Source organism: Raphanus sativus, chromosome 5 (genome assembly GCF_000801105.2).
Source record: "Raphanus sativus cultivar WK10039 chromosome 5, ASM80110v3, whole genome shotgun sequence".
Lineage (NCBI taxonomy): Eukaryota > Viridiplantae > Streptophyta > Magnoliopsida > Brassicales > Brassicaceae > Raphanus > Raphanus sativus.
The window spans coordinates 37,134,448-37,156,388 of record NC_079515.1 but is presented as its reverse complement, the minus strand read 5'-3'; the positions used below and the strand labels follow the sequence as shown (position 1 = coordinate 37,156,388).

The 21,941-nt window shown below is 36.4% G+C and overlaps 3 protein-coding genes across 8 annotated transcripts; all 3 read right to left on the bottom strand.

The window, feature by feature from the left end:
- Positions 1-1,326: 1,326 nt before the first annotated feature.
- Positions 1,327-16,595, bottom strand: LOC108830443 (protein indeterminate-domain 11). 6 transcript variants are annotated; one of them, XM_056986087.1, is made up of 6 exons: positions 16,297-16,595; positions 4,465-4,549; positions 4,078-4,389; positions 3,709-3,949; positions 2,862-3,261; positions 1,327-2,429 (listed from the first exon to the last, which is right to left on the bottom strand). In XM_056986087.1, exons 4-6 carry the CDS (start codon positions 3,938-3,940, stop codon positions 1,541-1,543), a joined length of 1,521 nt encoding a protein of 506 aa, XP_056842067.1. In that variant the 5' UTR covers positions 3,941-3,949; positions 4,078-4,389; positions 4,465-4,549; positions 16,297-16,595; the 3' UTR covers positions 1,327-1,540. The 6 variants fall into 6 exon arrangements, with proteins under 6 accessions (XP_056842067.1, XP_018459543.1, XP_056842066.1 ...); XM_018604041.2 differs by having other exon boundaries at positions 4,303-4,389; XM_056986086.1 differs by having other exon boundaries at positions 4,303-4,549.
- On the bottom strand, positions 14,824-15,819 carry LOC130495009 (uncharacterized). The gene has a single exon (XM_056985896.1). The coding sequence runs from the start codon at positions 15,817-15,819 to the stop codon at positions 14,824-14,826; it is 996 nt and encodes a 331-aa protein (XP_056841876.1).
- A 1,368-nt stretch (positions 16,596-17,963) lies between the features above and the next one.
- On the bottom strand, positions 17,964-20,480 carry LOC108830451 (putative hydrolase C777.06c). Its single transcript, XM_018604048.2, has 11 exons — positions 20,196-20,480; positions 19,809-19,945; positions 19,607-19,719; positions 19,431-19,472; positions 19,235-19,290; positions 19,021-19,097; positions 18,792-18,914; positions 18,623-18,699; positions 18,485-18,548; positions 18,343-18,393; positions 17,964-18,261 (listed from the first exon to the last, which is right to left on the bottom strand). The coding sequence occupies exons 1-11, from the start codon at positions 20,365-20,367 to the stop codon at positions 18,094-18,096; spliced, it is 1,080 nt and encodes a 359-aa protein (XP_018459550.1). The 5' UTR covers positions 20,368-20,480; the 3' UTR covers positions 17,964-18,093.
- Between the last annotated feature and the right edge of the window lie 1,461 nt (positions 20,481-21,941).

Sequence of the window (21,941 nt, the reverse complement as noted above, 5' to 3'; positions counted from 1 at the left end):
AAAAGCGTTAACGATATTTATCTATCTATCCTTTGTAAAAAATGTTATTATTTATCTAAAATAAATAATAAATCTGTCAAAAACATGTGTCACATCAGCCTCGTGGAAAAACAAGAAGACATCTTTATTTATTTCGGTCATTTTCCGCACTTTATTGCATGTGAAAAAAAAAATATATCATTCTTTTTTTTATCAATATATATATCATTCTTAATTGATGACCTTCATAAAAAACTATTCAAAAAAGAATAATAATTAACTTGTATTGTAGCCGAGTAAGGTGTTTTAAGTATGGAGCATGATGATGGATTTTATTTTGACAAAATGATTTCTAGAATAATACTGGGATGTTATTTTACAACTTTTAAATTCCAGTCATCAATAGTTCTTTAAATTTTCGATTATACAGTAATGCATAATCATCTATTTAATGAACGTTTTAATATCTAATCAACAATAGCATATTAGAAAGTGAGTTGTGTCAGGCCATGTGTGAAATCTACTGATTGTTCATAAGTTTTATCTACTAATAAGAAGAAAAAACATGTATATGATATGTATATTACATATATGTAGAGATCGGTACATTTATATATTTTCCTAAGACTAAAATATATTTTTGATTTCAAATTTTAGAAATACGTTAGCATAAAATGAGTCACCCTCGATCGAATCCAATGCATATCCTCCACTTTACCTTTTGCTTTTCATCATGTGCTACATTTCTTAATTTATTTCTCATATAATAATCTCCCTGCTCTTCCTTATCTTTTAACTTTTCTTTAAGGTATCAAGTACCTAATCATTTTGTAAATGATCGTAAATAAAAATACAAACCCAAAAAGACTTTTTTAACTAAACTTTTGTATGACAAAAAGTGTTTAGCTTTGACGATAATTAAATTTGAGACTCGAAATACTCTTGTTTCATGAAATATCCAGTGAAATAAAATTATGAAATTGAGCTGGATACAAAAAAAAAGATAAGTGAGAGTAACAATTCATGTAACTGCTTCTTTAAAAAAAAAAATTCATGTAACTTACGAGAGATCATTAGAAGGGAAAATACTAATTATTTAGTAAAACGTGTGGATATACATTTTTTAGTTTAGCTTTTATCCATTTTCACGTACGTTCTTTGAAATAACATGTGGATATTCATGTATGTGTGTAGGCGTAGCTAAGATAATCCTAACATACGTGTTTACAGAACCAATAAATTAATTATGAGCTACCAGAAATAATGACGAAAGGACAAGTAATCGTGAGCTTTTTTGTCTGATAAACGAAAAAAAATCAGACCTAAAGTAGACGAATACGTAACAACTTCAATCAAATATTTCTTTTGCATGTATAAACGTGAATCATTTTAAATTCTCCTTTGGTGAACTTTCAGCGTACAAAATTCATAAACAAAGAGCGAAAGAAGGAAACAAAAGAGACTATATAAATATAAAACTATATGTGTATAGTATATGTTAATAATAAAAATTTAGATCGATAGATTCATAAGTATATGAACATAGCAACTAACTAACTAACTAACCCTGCCAAGGCTTTGGATGAAGCTGATCAGAAGCAGCGCCACTGATGCAATTCCCGAGACCAGCAAAACTTAGAATATCGTTATGAAACATTAACGGTCTTAGCCCCAAGAAGTCTCTCGTCAAACCTTCTCCTACTCCACCGCCTCCACCGCTTTTCTTCTTGTTTGAACCTGCGGTTGTAGTATCAGCAGGTGTCCTCAAGAACGCGCTGAATGTGTCGTCGAAGGCTTCTTCTCCACCGTGGTGATCAAACACGGAGGGGTTGTAGCCTTGAAACAAAACTTGATTGTTGTTGTTGGAGCTGATGAATCCAGATGGGGACGTCATCATTGCCGCCATTGTCGTGCTGAGGTTGTTATGATGAGCTGATCTCTCGAAGTCGGTGGTTGGTGGTAAACGAGGTGACTTGGTGGAACCCATTTGGGCTGCTTTCTGGAGCAATGCGGTGGCTGACATAGCTGGAGAAGCTGCAAGAGAGAACAAACCTCCTCCACCGTTACTAGGGTTACGGTTTGAAAATGTGAGATCTTGCGGCTGAGGCGCAAGCCAAGGAGGGATTCTTTGTTGGTGGTAACTAATGATATGATCATTACTTTGTTCTTGCTCTTTCTTCACTGGAAATGTAGGGAGATGGTTGCTGCTACTGTTACTATTGTTAGTGCCATTGTTGTTGGTTCGGAAGTGAAGGTTATTGATGATGTTGTGGGAAGAGGAAGAGACGTTCATGTTTGGTTGTGCTCGACCATGTTGATGATGAAAAGTAGATTGGCTAATCAAAATAGGGTTTGGTTGATGATTATGGTTTTGTGGTATTACAACTTCTCGTGCAGTCTCTTTACCCAATGCTTCACAAAATGCTCTATGAGTTATGAAACTATCCCTCCTGTTTATTTACCAAACAACAAAACCATAAAATAATCAGTAACAATATGTTAATTAATACGAAAAAATGTCACGTTGAGAGAAGCTATGAAAGTCATGTGGTCCATCTAAAGCATGTATCAATCACATATGTATTGTAATGAATGACTAATGCAAGAAAATGAGAGAAAAAAATCCACATGATAGTTTTTTAGAAGAGAAAAAGAAAGAAAAGTACTCTGAACTAGTTTTATATATAATAAATGAAGATTCTTTGAGCTACCATTCTTGTCCTCTTACAAATTAAATGAAATTACTCATATCAATACAGAATACTTTGTACCATGCATGTCTCCCTCCAGCACCACAACAAATCCAAAATTTAAAACCAGTATTAACTGTAAATTCTAAAATAAACTAATAAATTGAAAGAAAATAAAAAGAGTTTATTTACCTAGAAAAGATAGTTCCACAGTCACATCTGTATTCTTTGGTGCCACAGGTCTTAGAATGGGCCTTGCAATCTGACTGAACAGCATATTTCTTTGAACATTTGTCACATTTCCACTTCTTCTCTCCATGCTTTCTGAAGAAATGCTTCTTGATTCCAGTTAAGTCACCTAGAGCTCGAGACGGGTCATGGTGTACACAGCTTGCTTCTGGACAAACATACACTTTTTTCCTTATCACTTCTTTGTTGGGTCGTTGTTTCAGCTTCCATGGTAGATTGTGACCTCTCTTATGAAGCTGTAGATTCTGGTCTCTTTGGAATCCTTTGTTGCAGATCTCACAAACAAATCTGTTTGTTGCCATTAGTGTTTTTGGTGATAAAGAAATCACTTCTGATTCCGGGTCTGATAAAAATATTGAAAGTTGAAACCATTGTCAGTGTGAGCTCAAGAAACACTAAGAATTTTTAATATAATGGGCAAACTAAAATTAATAAAGTTGCGATTGTTGTGATAACTTAATATAGTAATTATGTTGAGGAAAACTATAGTTACCACGCACAATAAAATTTGAACAATACACACATGTCTTAAAACTTAGAAATTAATTTTTTTTAAAAACTAATGACTTTGGTGTGTTTTTTTTAATTAATCTGAGTTTTTTTTTCTTTTCTTTGTTTAGAATAGAGATGATAAATATAATAAAAGGTGTAAAAAGAATATTCTTTTTCTGGTAGAAGGCCCATAATTTTCCAAGAAGATGAGTATCAAATAGTTGGAACAATGAATCAGTACAAAACCAAGGAACAAGTTGTTTATTTTTTCTTTTATGACCATTCTTTCCACACGAACCTGGATTTCCTGGTTGGTTCCTCCTCTTCTTCTGAGGCTGAGATTCAGGAACAAAGAACTGTTGTTGTTCTTGTTGTTGATGATGAGGGAAGTAATTAGAACCACTTGCTTCAGTTCTATTTCCCGAAGACACACTTGTTTGATCCCCAGAAGCTGATGTTAGATTCGACATATTCTCTTGTTGTTGTTGTTGTTGCACTTGCTGATGAAGTAAGATATTTTTGCTCATCATCAATAAAACCTTGAGAAGAAAAAATAAAAAGCAAAAACAAAGATAAGAAATAGAAAAACTATTTTCAGATCTATATATGGACATATATTGATATATACTGATAAAAACCGAGACAAAAGAGAAGATTAGACATATACACACAAGAAATGAGCTTATATACAAAAAAAATTCGAACATCCTTCTTTGGCTTCAACGCAAGAGACAACCTCTATCCACTTTTCCGGTTCATGTTTTAAATCAACAAGAACTCATCTCGATGAAACAAAATAGAAGTAGCAACAAATTACTACACACAACATTAACAATAACTCGACAAATTCAATTTTAAAAGAACACAAAAGAAGGAAGAAAATCCAATATACCTAGAAGTAGAAAGAGAGAGAAGAGTGAGAGAGATAGTGGGCAAGAGAAACTCTATTATCTTCCTCTCTCTCTCTCTATTTGAAACCCTGCAAATCAAAATATAAAACAAAATACAGAAAAATAAACAAAATACAGAAAAATAAAATAAAAAAGAACCCTACCGCTAAGAAAAAAGCGGCTTTTTCTGATCTTTTTATTTATATTTTCTTACAAGCGAAGATCAATCTGTCCTTCCATTATCATTACCTGCAAATTTGTTTTACGGTTTTTTATTCAGTTTTTATCTTCTTTTTCTTTGTACTACTTTTCAATTTTATCTTTTCACAAAATTTAACTACTTAAAGATATATATTTCTTTTAATTTTGGTAAAGCTGTGGCAAAAAGATAAATACTGTATAGCTTTCTCACAAGCTCTGTGAAAAGCTAAAGAAGTCTTTTATACTAGTAGTTCTACACCCCTCTGGAGTAGCTGAGGACATATTTGAATTCATTTCGTTCATTATTTGCGTTGAAAGATAGATTTCACTATTTTTCTACTCTTCATGAATTAGAATTACAAGTTTTCAGTAATTAAAAAAAGAGTTACTAGTTTATACACAGAAAAGGTTTGTGACAAAAATTAGTGGATAATGATATCAGTATTTTCTCTATTTAGAACATAGTTGATTTTTGAGTCGAGTTTAATTACTTTTACAGCTGTACACTGTCATTTTCAGAACTAAGCTATGATTGAGTCACAGATTAATATTTGAGGTTTTGGAATAAAAAGGTCACTTTTTATTGCATCTTCTTTTGTTTCTTTTTCGATTTGATGCTTTTCATGTCAAAATAAAAAGGTAATGAGATAGTTTACATTGATTAAATGGATTGATCATTGTCAGTGCCGTGCCCCATGCCCTAGCTTACTTTAAGATCCAATAACACAATAACTGGAAAATTATATTGTATATATATTTATACGGTGTGTTGATGAAAAAGTTGAAAATAAAACGAACTATAGAGAAGTAGTGGTGTGGACAAAAAAAAGTCTAGCCAATAAAAGTCATGCAATATAATACTTTTTACCAAAAAAAAAAAAAAGAATAATACTTTTTACCATAATAATATTAATAGTTCTTGTTTTTGGTATAAATATATACTCTTTTTTTTGGGTATAAGTATATACTTGTTTGTCAACACACTCCGTGTTTCTTTACTTGAAAAATCAATTTAAGTTATAATTATATATATACTTCCCGCTTTTAAGTAAATTATAGAGTTGTGAAACATATAAACCCTTAAGAATTTGAAATAGTTTAAATTGGTGATATATATATATATACGTTGTTAATATATGGGTGTAGAATGAATTAGGTCAGGGGAGATGCATAACATGTAAACACAAATACAAAGATGTATATATTTTTTTAGTATTTTGCACCATAGAAATTACGTTGAAGTTTTTTTTTGTTTTTTTATATCTAACATAATGTGGAAAGTGGAAACCAAAGAGGAAAAAAAATACTCCACGAGTCATATATTGTCATCAATTTGGTGACAGTGTCACCCATGCATTTAAATCTTACCTTATAGTGAAAAAGGCTAACAAACTGGCAACAATAAAACAACAATAAAAGCGGCTAGTATCATATAACTAGAGATGTCAATTGGGCATGCTATAATTGGGTGGCCCATGTCCAAATAGATATGGACAGAAATGGACAAAACCATATTGGACCACAATTAAATTTTGTCCAAATGGACAAACCCAATTACGTCCGCGGGCTACACTGGGCTTAATAAATTGGACATGGTCGGCCCAAATAACCTAAATGTCTAGGGTTTTCGAAAATTGGGGAAAACACAATTCACTTTTTTTCTCCTCCGTTTTCGATCCTTCGACGATTTTTCCTGCGATTTCTATCCTTCTCCACCCTCTTCGACGTCTTCTATCTCTCTCTTTGGCCATCTCTCTCTTGAAATCACCATGAAAGCTTGAGCTCTCTCCTCTCTGCCTCTCTCTCTCTCCGTGTCTCTCTCTCTCCGTGTCTCTCTCTCTCCGCGTCTCTCTCTGCGTCTCACTCTCTTGTCAGCTCACTCTCTCTCAGGTATCTATCACGCTCTCTCTCTCTCTCTATATATATCTCTGGAGCTTGTGTGTTCATAGAGAGATCTCTGATCTGGGTTGAAACATTGATGGGTTTGCTTGGTTTTGAGAATGTGTTTATGAAATTTAATCTCTGGAGCTTGTGTGTTCATAGATCTGATTTGAGTTGATGGGTCTGCTTCTAATGTGTTTGAGAATGTGTTTCCCTTTTGAATTCGTTTTTGTGAAGTTTAGTGGTGCTTCTGTTTAGTGGTGCTTCTGTTTATGATTATTGTGAAGCTTAGTGAAACCGACTTTATAGATTCTCTGTCATCATAGATTTGAGTAGTGCTACTGATATCTTTGTGAAACCCACTTTAGAAAACTCATAATATAAGTTTTGAATGGGATCTGTTGTTTACAGGAAGAAGACGTATCCAAGTGATAGCGTTTTGGGTTTCTTTGTTGATGCTCTCTCAAGCTCGTCTCAAGCTCTCTCAAGCTCTCTCATCTCGTCTCTCAAGTTCTCTCAAGCTCTCTCATCTCTTTAATAGCGGTATATTACTTGTTTATTGAGAACCCTTTATTGAGAGATTATAGCTTTGTCTTCTATCCTTTGAGCTAAGCTCATTTCATATTACTTGTGTTTTTTTGTTGATGCTTAGGTTCATCTCCGAGCTGTCTCATCTCCGGGCTGTCTCATCTCAAGCTCTCTCAAGTTCTCTCAAGGTCTCAGAAGCTTCGTCTCTCTCTGTGATGCTTTCTATGCTTTAATCTTCATTCGTGTGTGATGTTTCTCTGTGATGGGTTTCTCTGTTTGTTTGTGTTATGGCCTATGGGTTTGTTTCTTAGGTTTGTGTTTGTGTTTGTGTTATGGGTTTGCTTCAAACTTGCTTATTCTTTCTTAGCTTGTTTCTTAGGTTTGTCTTGAAACCGTCTGATCTTGTATCATTGAACCTTTTTGTTGACTCTCTCACTTTCTATAACTTATATGTTCTCTTTTGTTCTCTTTTGTGTAGATGAATACAGAGACTATGAACTTGTATGATGATGATTATTTGAGTGATGAAGACGTAATGGCTGAGAATGAAGATGAGCAGAATGCACAAGTACAAGCTGAAGACGTCATGGCTGATTCTGTAACGAGTGTTGCTCAGACTGCTGCTGCTAGAGGTAAACGCAGACACTCGACCTGTGGGAAGAATTTCAGTATTGTAGGAGATAAGTTGCCTGATGGAACTCATAATGTCAAGTGCATTCACTGCGATCATACCTACAACTTAGATCTACATAGGAATGGAACTAATACTATGCTGCGTCATTCGAAACGGTGTAGTAAGACTCCTGGAAGTACACCTGGTAGTAATAGGAAGCTGGATATGTTTGTCTTCCGTGAAATGATGGCTCTTGCCATTATAGAGCATAATCTCCCATATGCAGTTGTCGAGTATAGAAGGGTGAGAGAGGCTCTTGCTTATGCGAACTCAAGTATTGTGTTTTGGAGTAGAAACACGGCTGTGTCTGATGTGTTTAGGATTTTTGAGAGGGAGAAGGCCCATCTTAGGAAGGTGTTGAGTGAAGTTTCTGGTAAGATCAGTTTCACTACTGATCTTTGGAGGGCAATCACAATAGAGGGCTATTTGTGTTTGACGGCTCACTATCTTGACACACGCGGGAAACTCCAAGCGAAGATAATCTCATTTTGTGCGTTTCCTCCACCTCACACTGGTTCAAGCATAGCTATGAAGTTAATGGAGATATTGAAGGAATGGGGATTGGAGAAAAAGGTTTTTACTGTAACGGTGGACAACGCTACTTCAAATGATAACATGCAAGGGTTTTTAAAGAGACAGCTTCGCAGAAATTTGGTATGTGAAGGGGAGTTTATGCATGTAAGATGCGCGGCACACATCTTGAACTTGATTGTTCAAGATGGATTGTCAGTGATTGGTGGAGCTTTAGAGAAGATTAGGAACACTGTGAAGTTTATAAAAAGTTCAGAGGCTAGGGAAAATATGTTTGAAGCTTCTGTGGAAACTGTTGGGGTTCAGAATAAGAACAAGGCTGGTCTTCTTTTGGATGTGTCCACGAGGTGGAACTCGACCTATTCTATGTTGTCTAGAGCTCTAAGGTTCAAAGATGCTTTGCGTAATATGTCTGAGGTTGAGCCAAGCTACAAGTTTTGCCCTTCAGAAGTGGAATGGTCAAGAGCAGCACTCATCAATGAGTTTTTGGCTCCTTTCTCTGAGATGACAAAGTTGGTTTCAGGCTCTTCTTACCCTACTGCTAACTTGTACTTCATACATGTGTGGAGAATAGAAACTTGGTTGGTATATCATGCGACTTCAGAAGATGAGGCAATACGTGAAATGGTGAAGATCATGAAGCAAAAATTCGACAAATACTGGGATGAGTATAGTGATATCCTTGCAATCGCTGCTGTCTTGGATCCCCGGTTAAAGTTCAAGTGCTTGGAATACTGTTATAGCTCTCTAAACCCATCAACAAGCAAGGCTAAAGTAGACCGCATCCGTAAGAAGATAGAGAAGCTGTTTCGAGTGTATAATAAGACTAAGACCAGTACTGCAACAGCTTCAGAAACCGCCTTGGAGAGTAGCTTACCAGCCGGTTATGGTGTAAGCAATCAATCATTAGTTACACTTACTGGTTTGGTACTTTAAATTGCTATTTAATCATTTTTTCATGTTTATAATGCAGGGTTTTTATGCATTCATTACTCAAAATGCAGAAGAAGGGAAAACAGCTTTAGATGTCTACTTGGATGAACCGCCTATGGACATGGCTACCTTTCCAAAGCTAAATGTTTTAAGATACTGGAAAACCAATAAAGCCCGCTTTAAGGAGTTGTCTCGCATGGCGTTTGATGTGCTTTGCATTCCCGTTACAACAGTTTCTTCAGAGTCATCATTTAGTGCTGGAAGTCGGGTCCTTACCAAATACAGAAGCCGACTGTTACCATCCAATGTGCAAGCACTCATCTGTACAAGAAACTGGATTTGTGGGTTTGAACCTATGAGTAAGTCATCTCATCTCATCTTTTACTTGTTTTGGTTATGAAATGTCTTGTGAAATGTCTTGTGAAATGCCTTGTGAAATGCTTTGTGATCTTGTGAAATGTCTTGTGAAATGGCTTGTGAAATGCTTTGTGATCTTGTGAAATGCTTTGTGATCTTGTGAAATGCTTTGTGATAGTGTAGAGTGAACATGATAGGTGATGTGCTTTGTGATCTTGTGAAATGCTTTGTGGTCTTGTGAAATGCTTTGTGGTCTTGACTTCTTGTTGATGTGCTAGGTGATTCCGAAGATGAAGATGAAGAGGAAGAGGAAGAGGAAGAGGAAGAGAAAGAGAAAGAAAGTGATGAAGAAGGAGAAGAAGGAGAAGAAGAGCGAGGAGGAGAAGAAGAGCGAGGAGGAGAAGAAGAACGAGGAGGAGGAGAAGAAGGTGGAAGAAAGAAGAAGAATAAGAGAAAGGTGTGAACTTGTGTGAATTTGTATGAACTTGCATTATGTTTGAGGTTTTACTTTTACTTTTTATGAAGTCTAGAACATGAAGTTTAGAACTTGTATGGATTTACATTAAGTTGTGTGAACTTGCATGAAGTTTACTCTTTAAAACTGAAAATTGTGCTATTTACATTAAATGGGCTTATTTGGACAGCCCAACAAATCTAGTAAATCATGGTCTTATTTGGTTATGGTCCTATTTGGTTATGGTCCCATTTGGGCTTCGACCAAATTTGTCCAGCAAAACAATGAAGCCCATTCGGACACGCCCAAACCCGCCCGGCCCGCCCAATTGACATTGCTACATATAACCATGATAATAATGTGCTCTTGTTCATTTGTTTTCTTTCATATACGAAGTGTTAGAAATTGTACGACATGCGTTTGTATCTACATATAAAGTGCCCAAACGATTTTTACTAATTTATTTTCCTAACCCATAGGTAAATCTTATACGTGAAAGGAAAAAAGCATTCAGCATATTGATTGGTTTGTCTAAAAATATATTTTGTACAAAACTTGTGACAATATGTAATGTATTAATTCGTCCTTTTGTCCTGATGATCTTGTTTTATTCCACATTTCTTTTAGCTTTTTTAATGTGATTTGTCCGATCCTTTTCCCAATATGAAAAACCAGCTCATCCCACACATTAATAATTTTATGAGATACAAAAGGTGTGCTCAAATTTGAATTTAACCTATAATTCTTTTCTTTTGATGATATAGATCCTGCGACACCGAGGTCATATGGTTTAAACTAAATCTTCACAAATAATAAGCATATCACAATCAATCATAGGGGTCTTTTTCAAAATTATGTTGAAAAATGAACCTCTCCTAAAATGTAACAAAACAATTTAACTCGACGTCTGTTGTGATTTACAAGTGAAACAAATGACTTTTATATATTTATTATACTGAAAAGAGAGAGTACATGAGTTTGAGAGAATGAAGAAGAAAGCTTTGATAATTATGATTGAACTTAAGGGGAGGGAGTACATATTTATAGCAACCAGAAAATATTAAACAAAGACATCAGTCGGTGACTAGAAGTGGTCACCAAGTTACGTGATGGAAAGGCAATAAGCCACGTGCCTTTGGTCTTGATAGATAATCACCAACAGTTTTATCTTTAACACTCCCCCTTGATTATCTATTTTGTATTACGTAGTGCCTCGTTAAAAACCTAGTCATGGAAAAACCCAATGGGATAAAAACCATGACAAAGAAAAAAGAGTACACTGACGTAATCTCCCCCTGAGAGTAATGGACATAGCTTTTTCTTCATAAGTCACGCAAACACCGCATCCCGATACCGTCGACATGTTTCCGGAATGTTGTAGTCGGAAGAGACTTGGTGAATAAGTCAGCCGGATTGTCGCATGACCGTACATATTCGATGTCCACTTCTTTATTTTTCTCGAGCTCTCGAATGTACGAGAAAAATCTTGGAGGGATATGCTTCGTTCTGTCGTTCTTAATATAGCCTTCTTTGAGTTGAGCGACGCAAGCCGAGTTATCTTCAAAAACTTTCGTCGGCTCTTTCTTGTTAATTATTCCGCTTGAATCTTGTATGTGGTGACTCATTGATCTCAGCCACACACATTCTCGACATGCTTCGTGAAGCGCAATAGTCTCTGCATGATTCGAAGATGTTGCAACCAGAGTTTGTTTTTGGGACCGCCATGAGATCGCGGTTCCACCAATTGTAAAAACGTAGCCGGTTTGCGATCGAGCTTTATGAGGATCTGATAAGTATCCTGCATCTGCAAAACCAACCATACCAAACTCGGGTTTTCTAAAATACATTAACCCTAAATCAACTATACCTTGTAAATAACGGAATAAATGCTTTATTCCGTTCCAATGCCTGTGAGTAGGAGCAGAGCTATATCTTGCTAAGAGATTAGTTGCAAAAGCAATATCAGGCCTGGTACAGTTTGCCAGATATAATAGCCCACCGATAGCACTCATATAAGGTACTTCAGGACCTAATATCTTCTCGCTATCTTCGCCGGGTCTAAAAGGATCACTCTCAACATTGAGAGATCTACCAACCATTGGAGTACTCAAAGGAGTCGTTTGATCCATACGAAAGCGTTTCAATAACTTTTTCGTATAGTTTGATTGATGCACAAATATTCCTTCTCGGAGGTGCTCTATCTGGAGCCCAAGACAAAACTTTGTCTTGCCGAGATCTTTCATTTTGAACTCCTCTTTCATATGAGTTCGAGCATCATCAACCTCCTTTTGAGTTCCAATCATGTTCAGGTCATCTACATATACAGCGATGATCACAAAGCCAGATGACGATTTCTTAACAAAAACGCAGGGACATATCGCATTGTTCACATATCCTTTACTCAAGAGATAGTCACTTAAGCGATTGTACCACATGCGTCCGGATTGCTTTAATCCGTATAGTGATCGCTGTAACTTGACCGAACATACCTCCCTGGATTTCTCTTTCAATGCCCCTGGCATTTTCAATCCTTCAGGGAGTCTCAAATATATATCATTATCCAACGATCCATACAAATAAGCTGTCACAACGTCCATGAGATGCATTTCAAGACTTTTTGATGCCGTAAGGCTCATCAAAAATCTAAACGTAATTGCATCCATTACCGGAGAATATGTTTCCTCAAAATCAACTCCCGGTCTCTGAGAAAAACCTTGGGCTACTAATCGGGCTTTATATCGTGTTACTTCATTCTTTTCATTTCTTTTTCTCACGAATACCCACTTATACCCAACATGATTTATATTCTCAGGCGTTATGACGATATGTCCAAAGACATTTCTTTTATTCAGGGAGAGTAATTCAATTTGAATGGCCTTCTTCCACTCCTCCCAATCATGTATTTTCTGACATTCTAAAATGGACCTTGGATCGGGATCATCACTTTCGTGATCGATTTCTTTGGACACAGAAAATGAGAACATTCCATCAACATCTTTTATTTTATTTCTGATCAATAACTTTTGATCAAGGGCGTAGTTGATGGAAATCTCATACTTTTCTGTTCCCTCCTCGTCATCTGGATCCTTATCTTTAATTGGTTCTTCTTGAACCTTTTCATCTATGCCTTCTTTCAGACATTTTTCAATATCAGGTTCTTCTGGAACCTTTTCACTTTGTTCAACAAATTTCTTTTTCTTTCGGGGATTTTTATCTTTTGAACCCGCTGGTCTCCACCTCTTTAACTGAACCCCAGGTTCATTTATTTTGTTTCCATCAGTTTGTTCCCCAGAAACAACAACTCTTGATGGAACATTTTCAGCGGGTATATATGATTTTGTCACCCTTCTCGTATCTGTGAACGCATCTGGTAACTGGTTTGCCAATTTATGCAAATGCACAATTTTCTGAACTTCCAGCTCTCTTTGATTCGTAGGGGGATCAAGGTGTAACAACGACTGTGTACACCAAGTAATCTCTTTAGGAATTTCTCTAATTCCTCCCCCTAATGCTGGAAATTCATCCTCATTAAAATGGCAATCGGCGAATCTTGCCGTAAACACATCACCAGTTACTGGTTCCAGATATCTTATTATACTTGGTGACGTATAACCCACATATATTCCCAATCTCCTTTGTGGGCCCATTTTTGTTCTTTGTGGCGGAGCTATCGGAACATAGACCGCACACCGAAAAACACGGAGATGGGATACATCTGGCTCTTGCCCAGATGCCAATTGTGATGGGGAGTACTTATGATATGCACTCGGTCTCAACCGAATTAGTGCAGCTGCATGCAAAATAGCATGACCCCATATAGAAATTGGGAGCTTTGTTCTCAAGACTAACGGTCTTGCAATCAACTGCAACCGTTTTATCAACGACTCAGCCATGCCATTTTGTGTATGCACATGGGGAACTGGATGCTCTACATCAATCCCCATTGACATACAATAATCATCAAAGGCTTGCGATGTAAACTCACCAGCATTATCAAGCCTTACTTTCTTAATGGCATACTCTGAGAATTGCGTTCTCAGCTTTATTATTTGGGCAATGAACTTTGCGAAAGCCGTATTTCGTGTTGTCAAAAGACACACACTTGACCATCTAGTAGATGCGTCAATCAATACCATGAAATACTTAAATGGCCCGCAAGGTGGGTGAATCGACCCACATATATCACCATGTATTCTTTCTAAAAACATTGGTGATTCATTGCCTACTTTTGCTGGTGATGGCCGAGTTATAAACTTTCCTTGAGAACATGCTTTACATGTAAACTTGCCCGTTTGCAAAACTTTTCCGTGTTTCAACGGATGGCCATTCGAGTTTTGCACTATCTTTCTCATCATGACTGAACCAGGATATCCTAGCCTCTCATGCCAGATTTTAAATGTATCAGTAAACTTCATGTTTACCACGGCATAGGACTCAGTCATGTTTATTTTTGTACAATATAGTCCAGAGGATAACATTCTTAACTCTTCCAATATATGTTTCCTCTCGGACTTAATGCAAAGAAACTCAATGCCATCTTTACTCATAGTCTCAATATGATATCCATTCTTTCGGATATCCTTAAAACTTAAAAAGTTTCTATGAGACTCGGGGGAATACAATGCATCACTTATCTCAAATATTGTTCCCCCTGGCATTGAAAATTTTGCTCTACCAGAGCCCATAATAATCTTTGCATTGCCAGATATTGTACTTACGCTTCCAGCGTAATCTTTCATTTTGAGACTGGAGAAATATTTCTTATCTTTAATTATCGTGTGCGTTGACGCACTATCCGCCAAGCACATATCTCCATCCAAAGTCTCAAAATCTGGCATTCTTTCTGAATTTAAAATATTTATAAAACATATATTATTAAACATAAAATATGAAACATAACATCTATTTTACAAACAAAGATAACGATACTATAATACAGTAGACTTATATCACATCGATCTTATATCACACATCGATGTTTTCTGGCTCAACCAGAAAATCTGATACGTCGAGATGAGTATCATCATTTAAACCATGAAAGGATGGTCCGGGTTCATCAGAGATGAAATTCGTTTCACCTCCACTTTTCTCTTTTCCCTTTTGGGATTCTCTATACAGATCGGCTAAGTGTCTTGGTGTACGACAGGTACGTACCCAATGACCTTTCATGCCACATCTGTAGCAAACCTTTTCTGTTTGCCTTTTATCATCCCGGCCCCTTTCATTCTCTTGGGAGTCCTTTTTAGTTCTTTCATCATATGGACGGAATCTTCTTCCTCGTCCTCTCCCACAACCATGATTTCGACCTCGACCACGTCCACGTCCTCGTCCTCTCCAATTATCATAACTGGATGATGCAACATTCACTTCGGGGAATGGAGCAGATCCAGTGGGACGAGCCTGATGGTTTAATAACACGAGTTGATTATTTTGTTCCGCTACAAGGAGGATTTGCATCAACTCCGAATAACGCTTAAATCCATTCACCCGGTACTGTTGCTGCAGGACTACATTTTCAGGATGGAACGTGGAGAGAGTTTTCTCGATCATATCATAATCACTTATTTTCTCTCCACATAACATCATCCTTGAAGTAATTCCGAACATAGCGGAATTAAACTCACTTACACTTTTGTAGTCCTGGAACCGGAGATGGATCCACTCGTGTTTGGCTTTTGGTAAGATCACATACTTCTGGTGATCAAACCTCTCTTTAAGAGATTGCCAGAGGTCCCCAGGATCCTCTTTCGTAATATATTCATCTTTTAAACCATCATGTATGTGGTGTCGTAAAAATATCATGGCTTTAGCCTTTTTCTCATCCGACACCGTTTTAGTATTATCGATGGTTTCCAAAAGCCCGCTACCTCTTAGGTGCATTCTTGCACCTACTGCCCAGGTCATATAGTTATTTCCCGTAATATCCAGGGCATTAATTTCGAGCTTTGTCAAATTCGACATGATTACTGTATTCATAAAATAATATAAATATAGACGAGAATAAATGCATAATTTAAATGCAGAAATTAAAAGCATAAAATAAATGCAAAAATTAAATTGCGTAAACTTAAATTGCATAAATTTAAATAACATAAATAAAATTGGGGGTCAAGCCCACCATATGATCCAGGAGTCTTAGACTTCCATATTTGATCATTTTCAAAGGTTCGAGGCGACATAGTCGGCCATATTAACCTTTTCATTTAATCAAGGTCCGAGGAGGCTTAGCCTTCCATTTTTGACCTTTTATTCACGGAGGTAAAATCTACCACGTGTTTCTCTGATCGTGAAGGCCTGGCCTATCTTAACGATCAGCCGGGGAAGGCAACACCTATCATCCCGGAAAATAAACGGAGAAGGCCTTGCCTCTCACTCCGGAATAATAAATAAAATTTTAAATAAATTAAATATATTTAAAGACATAAATTTAAACATCACCTCGCTTGTTTGGTCTAAGAACGGTCGGTATAAGAGAGCTCGTCGTGCTGATAACGTGTTGTGATTTACAAGTGAAACAAATGACTTTTATATATTTATTATACTGAAAAGAGAGAGTACATGAGTTTGAGAGAATGAAGAAGAAAGCTTTGATAATTATGATTGAACTTAAGGGGAGGGAGTACATATTTATAGCAACCAGAAAATATTAAACAAAGACATCAGTCGGTGACTAGAAGTGGTCACCAAGTTACGTGATGGAAAGGCAATAAGCCACGTGCCTTTGGTCTTGATAGATAATCACCAACAGTTTTATCTTTAACAACGTCCATTTTTTTGCAAACTAGAAGCAAAACAGTACAGCTGACAGGAAAATATACAGATGAGACTTGGATAGGCATGTGTATATTATCTTATTCAACAGTCCAGAAATTATGGGTCTGTAAAAGATTATACGTCCTTGTCTCCCTGTCAGATATGCATGGCTAGATTATCATTATAGTAACAAATATCATATTCTTACACCATTATAAATAACCATTTTCTATATCCTTAGAGCATCTCCATCAATGATACTTTAAAAACCCCACTTTTTCATTATTTTAATATTTTTTTCGTTTACTTTTTTATTTAAAAAAAAAAAAATTCGGACCAATCGCGGACCGCCACGTGTCATGGGACCCGCGTTACAGTGACGATTCGGATTCACTACAGTGAACCTCCAAGACACAGATTCAGATTGTGTAATATTTTAAAAAAAAATTTTTTGAAAACTGTGTGAACCTCTGCATTGAATCCTCAGTAGAGATGATCTTAGAAAACATGCATGTGCATGTCAACATGTTTGAGTGATTCTAAAGACTGATTATGATTATACATAACAGATCTGGTTCAACTAAACACACAGGTCTGATTGATTTATTCATTTTTCTTAATTGACTAAAATGAAGCATATAATGTAATATTGTTAATCTGTATCATTAAAAAAAGAGGGATAAAAATCGACAAGATTCGTGAGTCACGAGAGTCAATTAGTCAGCGAGCGAGTTCACGAGCGGAGCATATATCAAGAAAATAGTAGGGGAAAATGATTGAGCTAACACATGGACCCTACCAACTAAACACATAACTAATGATTAACCTCGTGAGGGTAATTAAATTACTTTTAGCAATCGCACCTAAATTTCATATACGTCGTTTTCCACCACTTACCTCTTGCCCAGAAACTTTATATTCGAAAATCCTACTCCTAAACATAAACAATGTTAAATTAACTTTTCTTCTCTTGGCAAAAAGTTTTAACGAATAGATCATCTCCTCGTCGTTGTACCACTTACCTTTAAGTAACACTAACACACGCCCAACCTCAACAAATTTTAATACATGGTTTAGTTTATAAGAAGTGATAATATTAAATTTTCAGGGGAACCCTCTCATGTCACCTTCCACAATAGACACGCGTGAAAACGACCGGTCCAGTGGACCGACAAGGAAACGTGTATATAATTTAGCCTGCAAGCAGAACAGAGCCATGCAATATGGTCGCCGACTTTCACGTGTTTTCCCGTTTATGGCTTTCCTCTAATACTAAACGTCACCGTTTGACTGGTCCCCCACAAGAACCGGTCAGAAATTCACCCAAACCGGTTCGAGTAAACCAAAACATATTAATACCAAAATGTAAATTTATTAGGTGATTTTTGCGGATAGAATACAAACACAAATGAATGTTTTAGTTTGTGGTATGAACTATGAGCTGATAATACCGATGCCAAAATTAATAAAAACCGAGTCAAATCAAATCGAGACTGGTACACGAAGACCATCATAGCTTAACTTGACATCAAGGCCTTCTGTGTGCATGAGTTTCTCCAGCTCTTGGCTCACCTTCTCGTGGTCCATCAAATGCATCATTCCAGTGAAAAGCGTTCGTTTTGGTTTAATTTTCCGAACTTCCTCCAACGCCTGGATTTTGGATATGAAAACGTAATGATAGGAAGAAAAAAATCTATGTTACAATATAAAGAAGAGGACAAAGCTCTGTACCCTTGGGAGGCCAAAGTGTGTTGCTGAAGAACGATCAGGCCTCAGAGCATCCTATAATAGAGAGAGAGGAAAAAGAGATGTTTTCTTGGATAAGAAGCTATCTATTGTTAATGGAAGAACAATAGAGTTGAGATTAGATTACCATGATTAAGAGATCACAGTCTTTAAGGAGCGGGTAAGTTTCTTCAGGTATGTCACTCACATCGCTGCATAAAAATGATGATTCAAAATGTGAAATTAAGGTAAGAGGGAAGGAGGAAGTGTGTGTTTGTTTGTTTACCTAATGTAGCAGACGTCACCAAACCTGAAACCAAGAGAACGGTAGTTACTTCCATGCCACACTGGCAACGGGATGATCTGAAACAAGTTTAAAACATACACAGTTCTTGTCAACTGCAACACCAAGATGCATATAAGTAACTTTCTGATGATTATAAGCCGAAGATTACCTTTAGACCTTTAACCATAAATGGCTGATCCTCGTGAATGATTTTAAACTCCAACTCTGAGACAGCAGCGCCAGGTATGATCACACTCGTATCAACCAAGTAGTAATGGGTCTTCTTCATCACCTGAGATTCACATGTCACGGTAGAGAGTAGTCTTTAACTACGTGAGAGATAATAATAAAAAGGGGAATATGTCTTTTAATGTGTGTTGTATAGCAAACAAGTAAACCTCAAAATCACGCAGAGCGGTGTAAATTGGAATGTGAGGTTGGACGTTGTTTGTCCAATCACGGAGATCATCAAGACCTGCGGAGAAGAAAACAGAAAAAAAAACAATGGAGGAGAAGACTTCAACAACAATAACTTTATAGGAAAAAGAAAAAAAAGATGGATGGGATGGGCATGGGCATGGGGGCAAGGTTTAACTTGTCAGTTTCAGAGACCTCCAATTGCATCAGCATGAGAATGAGTGATTACAACCGCATCAAGTGTTCTTAGCCTGGAAACAAAATAAAATAAACACAACTAGGTATCATCATGAGGATGTCCATAGAGAAGCAAACGATAATAAAACTAATCAGAATGTAACAGAGTTCAACTGAGAATGGTGGTTGATGATGGGATATAAAAAAAGCTAACCCGAAGGTGGGAAACCATTTAAGGGCACTGTGGTAGAAGAACCTGCAAGGAGTAGAGGAGTGAGCATACAAGAAACAAAATGAAAAATCAATCTCACCAAATATCTTGTATGAAAAAAAAAAATGGAATCAACAATCACAAAAAAACACAAGAGTGATGGATGTCAGTGCACTTACTTGCCACAATCAATAAGGATGTTTCTTGTTCCGGATGGTCTAGTGTACCGAACAAGAATGCTGGTGTTAAGTCTCCTGTTCTTGTTTCCAGGCTCTGTTGCTTTTGTGCATACCTAGACCAATCAAAATGTATTCTTCCTTTTCAAATGGGATCCCATTGAAGTCGTAGATGAACAGTAAACAATGAAGAAAATAAAAATACCGAACATGTTTTGAGAGGATTAGTGAGGCAGCTGACACGAGGAATCCCTTCACTAGTTCCAGTACCAATAAACACAATCTCAGAATGGTCTCCCGGTGATGTAACCAGAGGAGCATCATCAGCAGCATTTGCATAATCTAAATATACACAATCAAACATTGTTCATGTTAAGTGCCACCAATTTTTTTGTGTTGTGACACAAATCTATACATTTAAAGTTGAATGATTTACAAAAGAAACCACTGACACTTTAGAGATCTCTGAATATAATAAAGCTAGAACCTTTCAGATACTGAATGATGCAAGAAGACAACAAGAATGTAAATTTCAACGAATCTAACCGGAGACCCATCAAAGGAATCGAGTCAAATTAATTAGATAACGTACTGGATTGAAGGGAAGCTTGAAGAACCCTGTTAAGCGGAGACTTCGAAAGGACAAGACTTTGGCGTCGGAGAAGTGATGTCTGTTGCCGGAGCGGATTGAAAGAGGAGAGGGAAAGGCGCGAAGGGCGAAGTGATCCGAAATTAAGAGACAGAACCGCTGAAAGAGCTGTCATTTTAGCACCAAGTCTGAAAAGCTCTAGTCTGGCTCCAACGATTGGGGATGCGACCTTCTTCTTCTTCTTCTTCTTCTTCTTCTTCTTCTTCCCCTGTTTTTTTGGCGACCTAATGACTTCGATATATTAAAATAAATAAATAAATAAATGTTGGGAAAATAATTTAAAGAGAAACCACAAATTGTGAGATTTATTGTGAAAATAATTAAAAGAGAAATCAAAAATTCCCCTGCTTTTTTTTTTCAATTTTTGGGTTTGAGATTCTTAATCCAAAAAGTCATTTTAGCGCTAAAGATTTGTTTAGAAGTTAATTATTAATTTATTCATACATTAGAAAAATTGAATTTCGTTTTGACCCCAAAAAAACTGAGTTTCGAATCTCATAAAATGCAAGTTATCATCAATTATTCAAATTTTAAATGAAAAATGAATTTTTAACATGATGCAAGTAAACTTATCATGCGAATGAATCCTCATTAAACAACTAAATTTGCTGGTCATAGAACTTAATATTTTCTTAATTTTTAATAATATAAATCAGTTTTTTTTTTTTTGAAAAAAGGCATATATAATCCAGTGTTGAAATGTCCATAGTATTACTATAGTGAATTCATAAAAGCTCCCATTTGAAAAGGTGCTCCATTTTGATGATTCACCAAAACCATATCAAAGACATGAGACGGAATTCAATTTTTACATACTGGTCACCCATGTTGAATGAGAATAGAACGAAACCAGTCAAATGCTAACTTTCCTGTCTCAATAAATTAGATTTTCGAAACGTAAGAATCACAGTACCGCATTACACGAGACCAAAAGATTAAGCAGTTTGGGATAAAAATACTTTTTTCAACTCATCTATGTATTTGCCAGACTTTCAGATGATTGAATAGATCCGAGCATGGGTAAAGAAGGTAAACTGCTGTCTCTTCCTGGTCATGACAATATGATCAAACTATTCAATAAGCATGTAGGTGAGTGCATAATGCATCCAAGTACTAAAACTAGCTGGTAAGTTCAAGCACTTTGTCCTCAATCTTTGTGTTGTAGCTGAAAGTATAAGGTGTCAATACCCTGAAACAAAAGTTAAACAAAACCGCAAGTTAAGTGTATGCATGAAAACATTCATCAAATTTGACTGCAAACTTTAATAAATCACAAGCATGCAGTAAAATACAGATAATTACTTTACTTAACCGCACCATATCCAACTGCCTCAACTGTTTGGTCTATCTTATCTGATGTCCATTCTTTAGCGTCTCTAGTCTCTTCAGCTGAACAAACATATGAAGCTAGTTACAAGTTACCAGCAACTTGATAAACAATGCTCATCTTCATTGTCCTATCATAATCATCAATTAACTTTACATAACAAATCAATGAAATCATCCATGAAAGCTCTTGGGATCAAAGTCATATACTAACACAAAGTAGCCACCTTTCTTTCGAAAATAAAAATGTAGTCAGGCCAATCATATATCATCCCTTTGCTTTAACATGAAGCTTCTTCTGGTTCTTTTTAAAGCAATACCACTTTTCTTTTTATCAAAAAGAAAAAAACCCCACCTTTCTTA

Coding starts and splice junctions, on each gene's coding strand:
- LOC108830443 (XM_056986086.1), bottom strand. CDS start 3,940: ATGATGAGCAAAAATATCTTACTTCATCAGCAAGTGCAACAACAACAA. Junction 3,262..3,708: donor GAACCAACCAGGAAATCCAG/GTTCGTGTGGAA, acceptor TATTTTTATCAG/ACCCGGAATCAGAAGTGATT. Junction 2,430..2,861: donor TGTGGAACTATCTTTTCTAG/GTAAATAAACTC, acceptor GTAAATAAACAG/GAGGGATAGTTTCATAACTC.
- LOC130495009 (XM_056985896.1), bottom strand. CDS start 15,819: ATGTCGAATTTGACAAAGCTCGAAATTAATGCCCTGGATATTACGGGA.
- LOC108830451 (XM_018604048.2), bottom strand. CDS start 20,367: ATGACAGCTCTTTCAGCGGTTCTGTCTCTTAATTTCGGATCACTTCGC. Junction 19,473..19,606: donor ATCCTTATTGATTGTGGCAA/GTAAGTGCACTG, acceptor TACTCCTTGCAG/GTTCTTCTACCACAGTGCCC. Junction 18,262..18,342: donor CACACTTTGGCCTCCCAAGG/GTACAGAGCTTT, acceptor TCCAAAATCCAG/GCGTTGGAGGAAGTTCGGAA.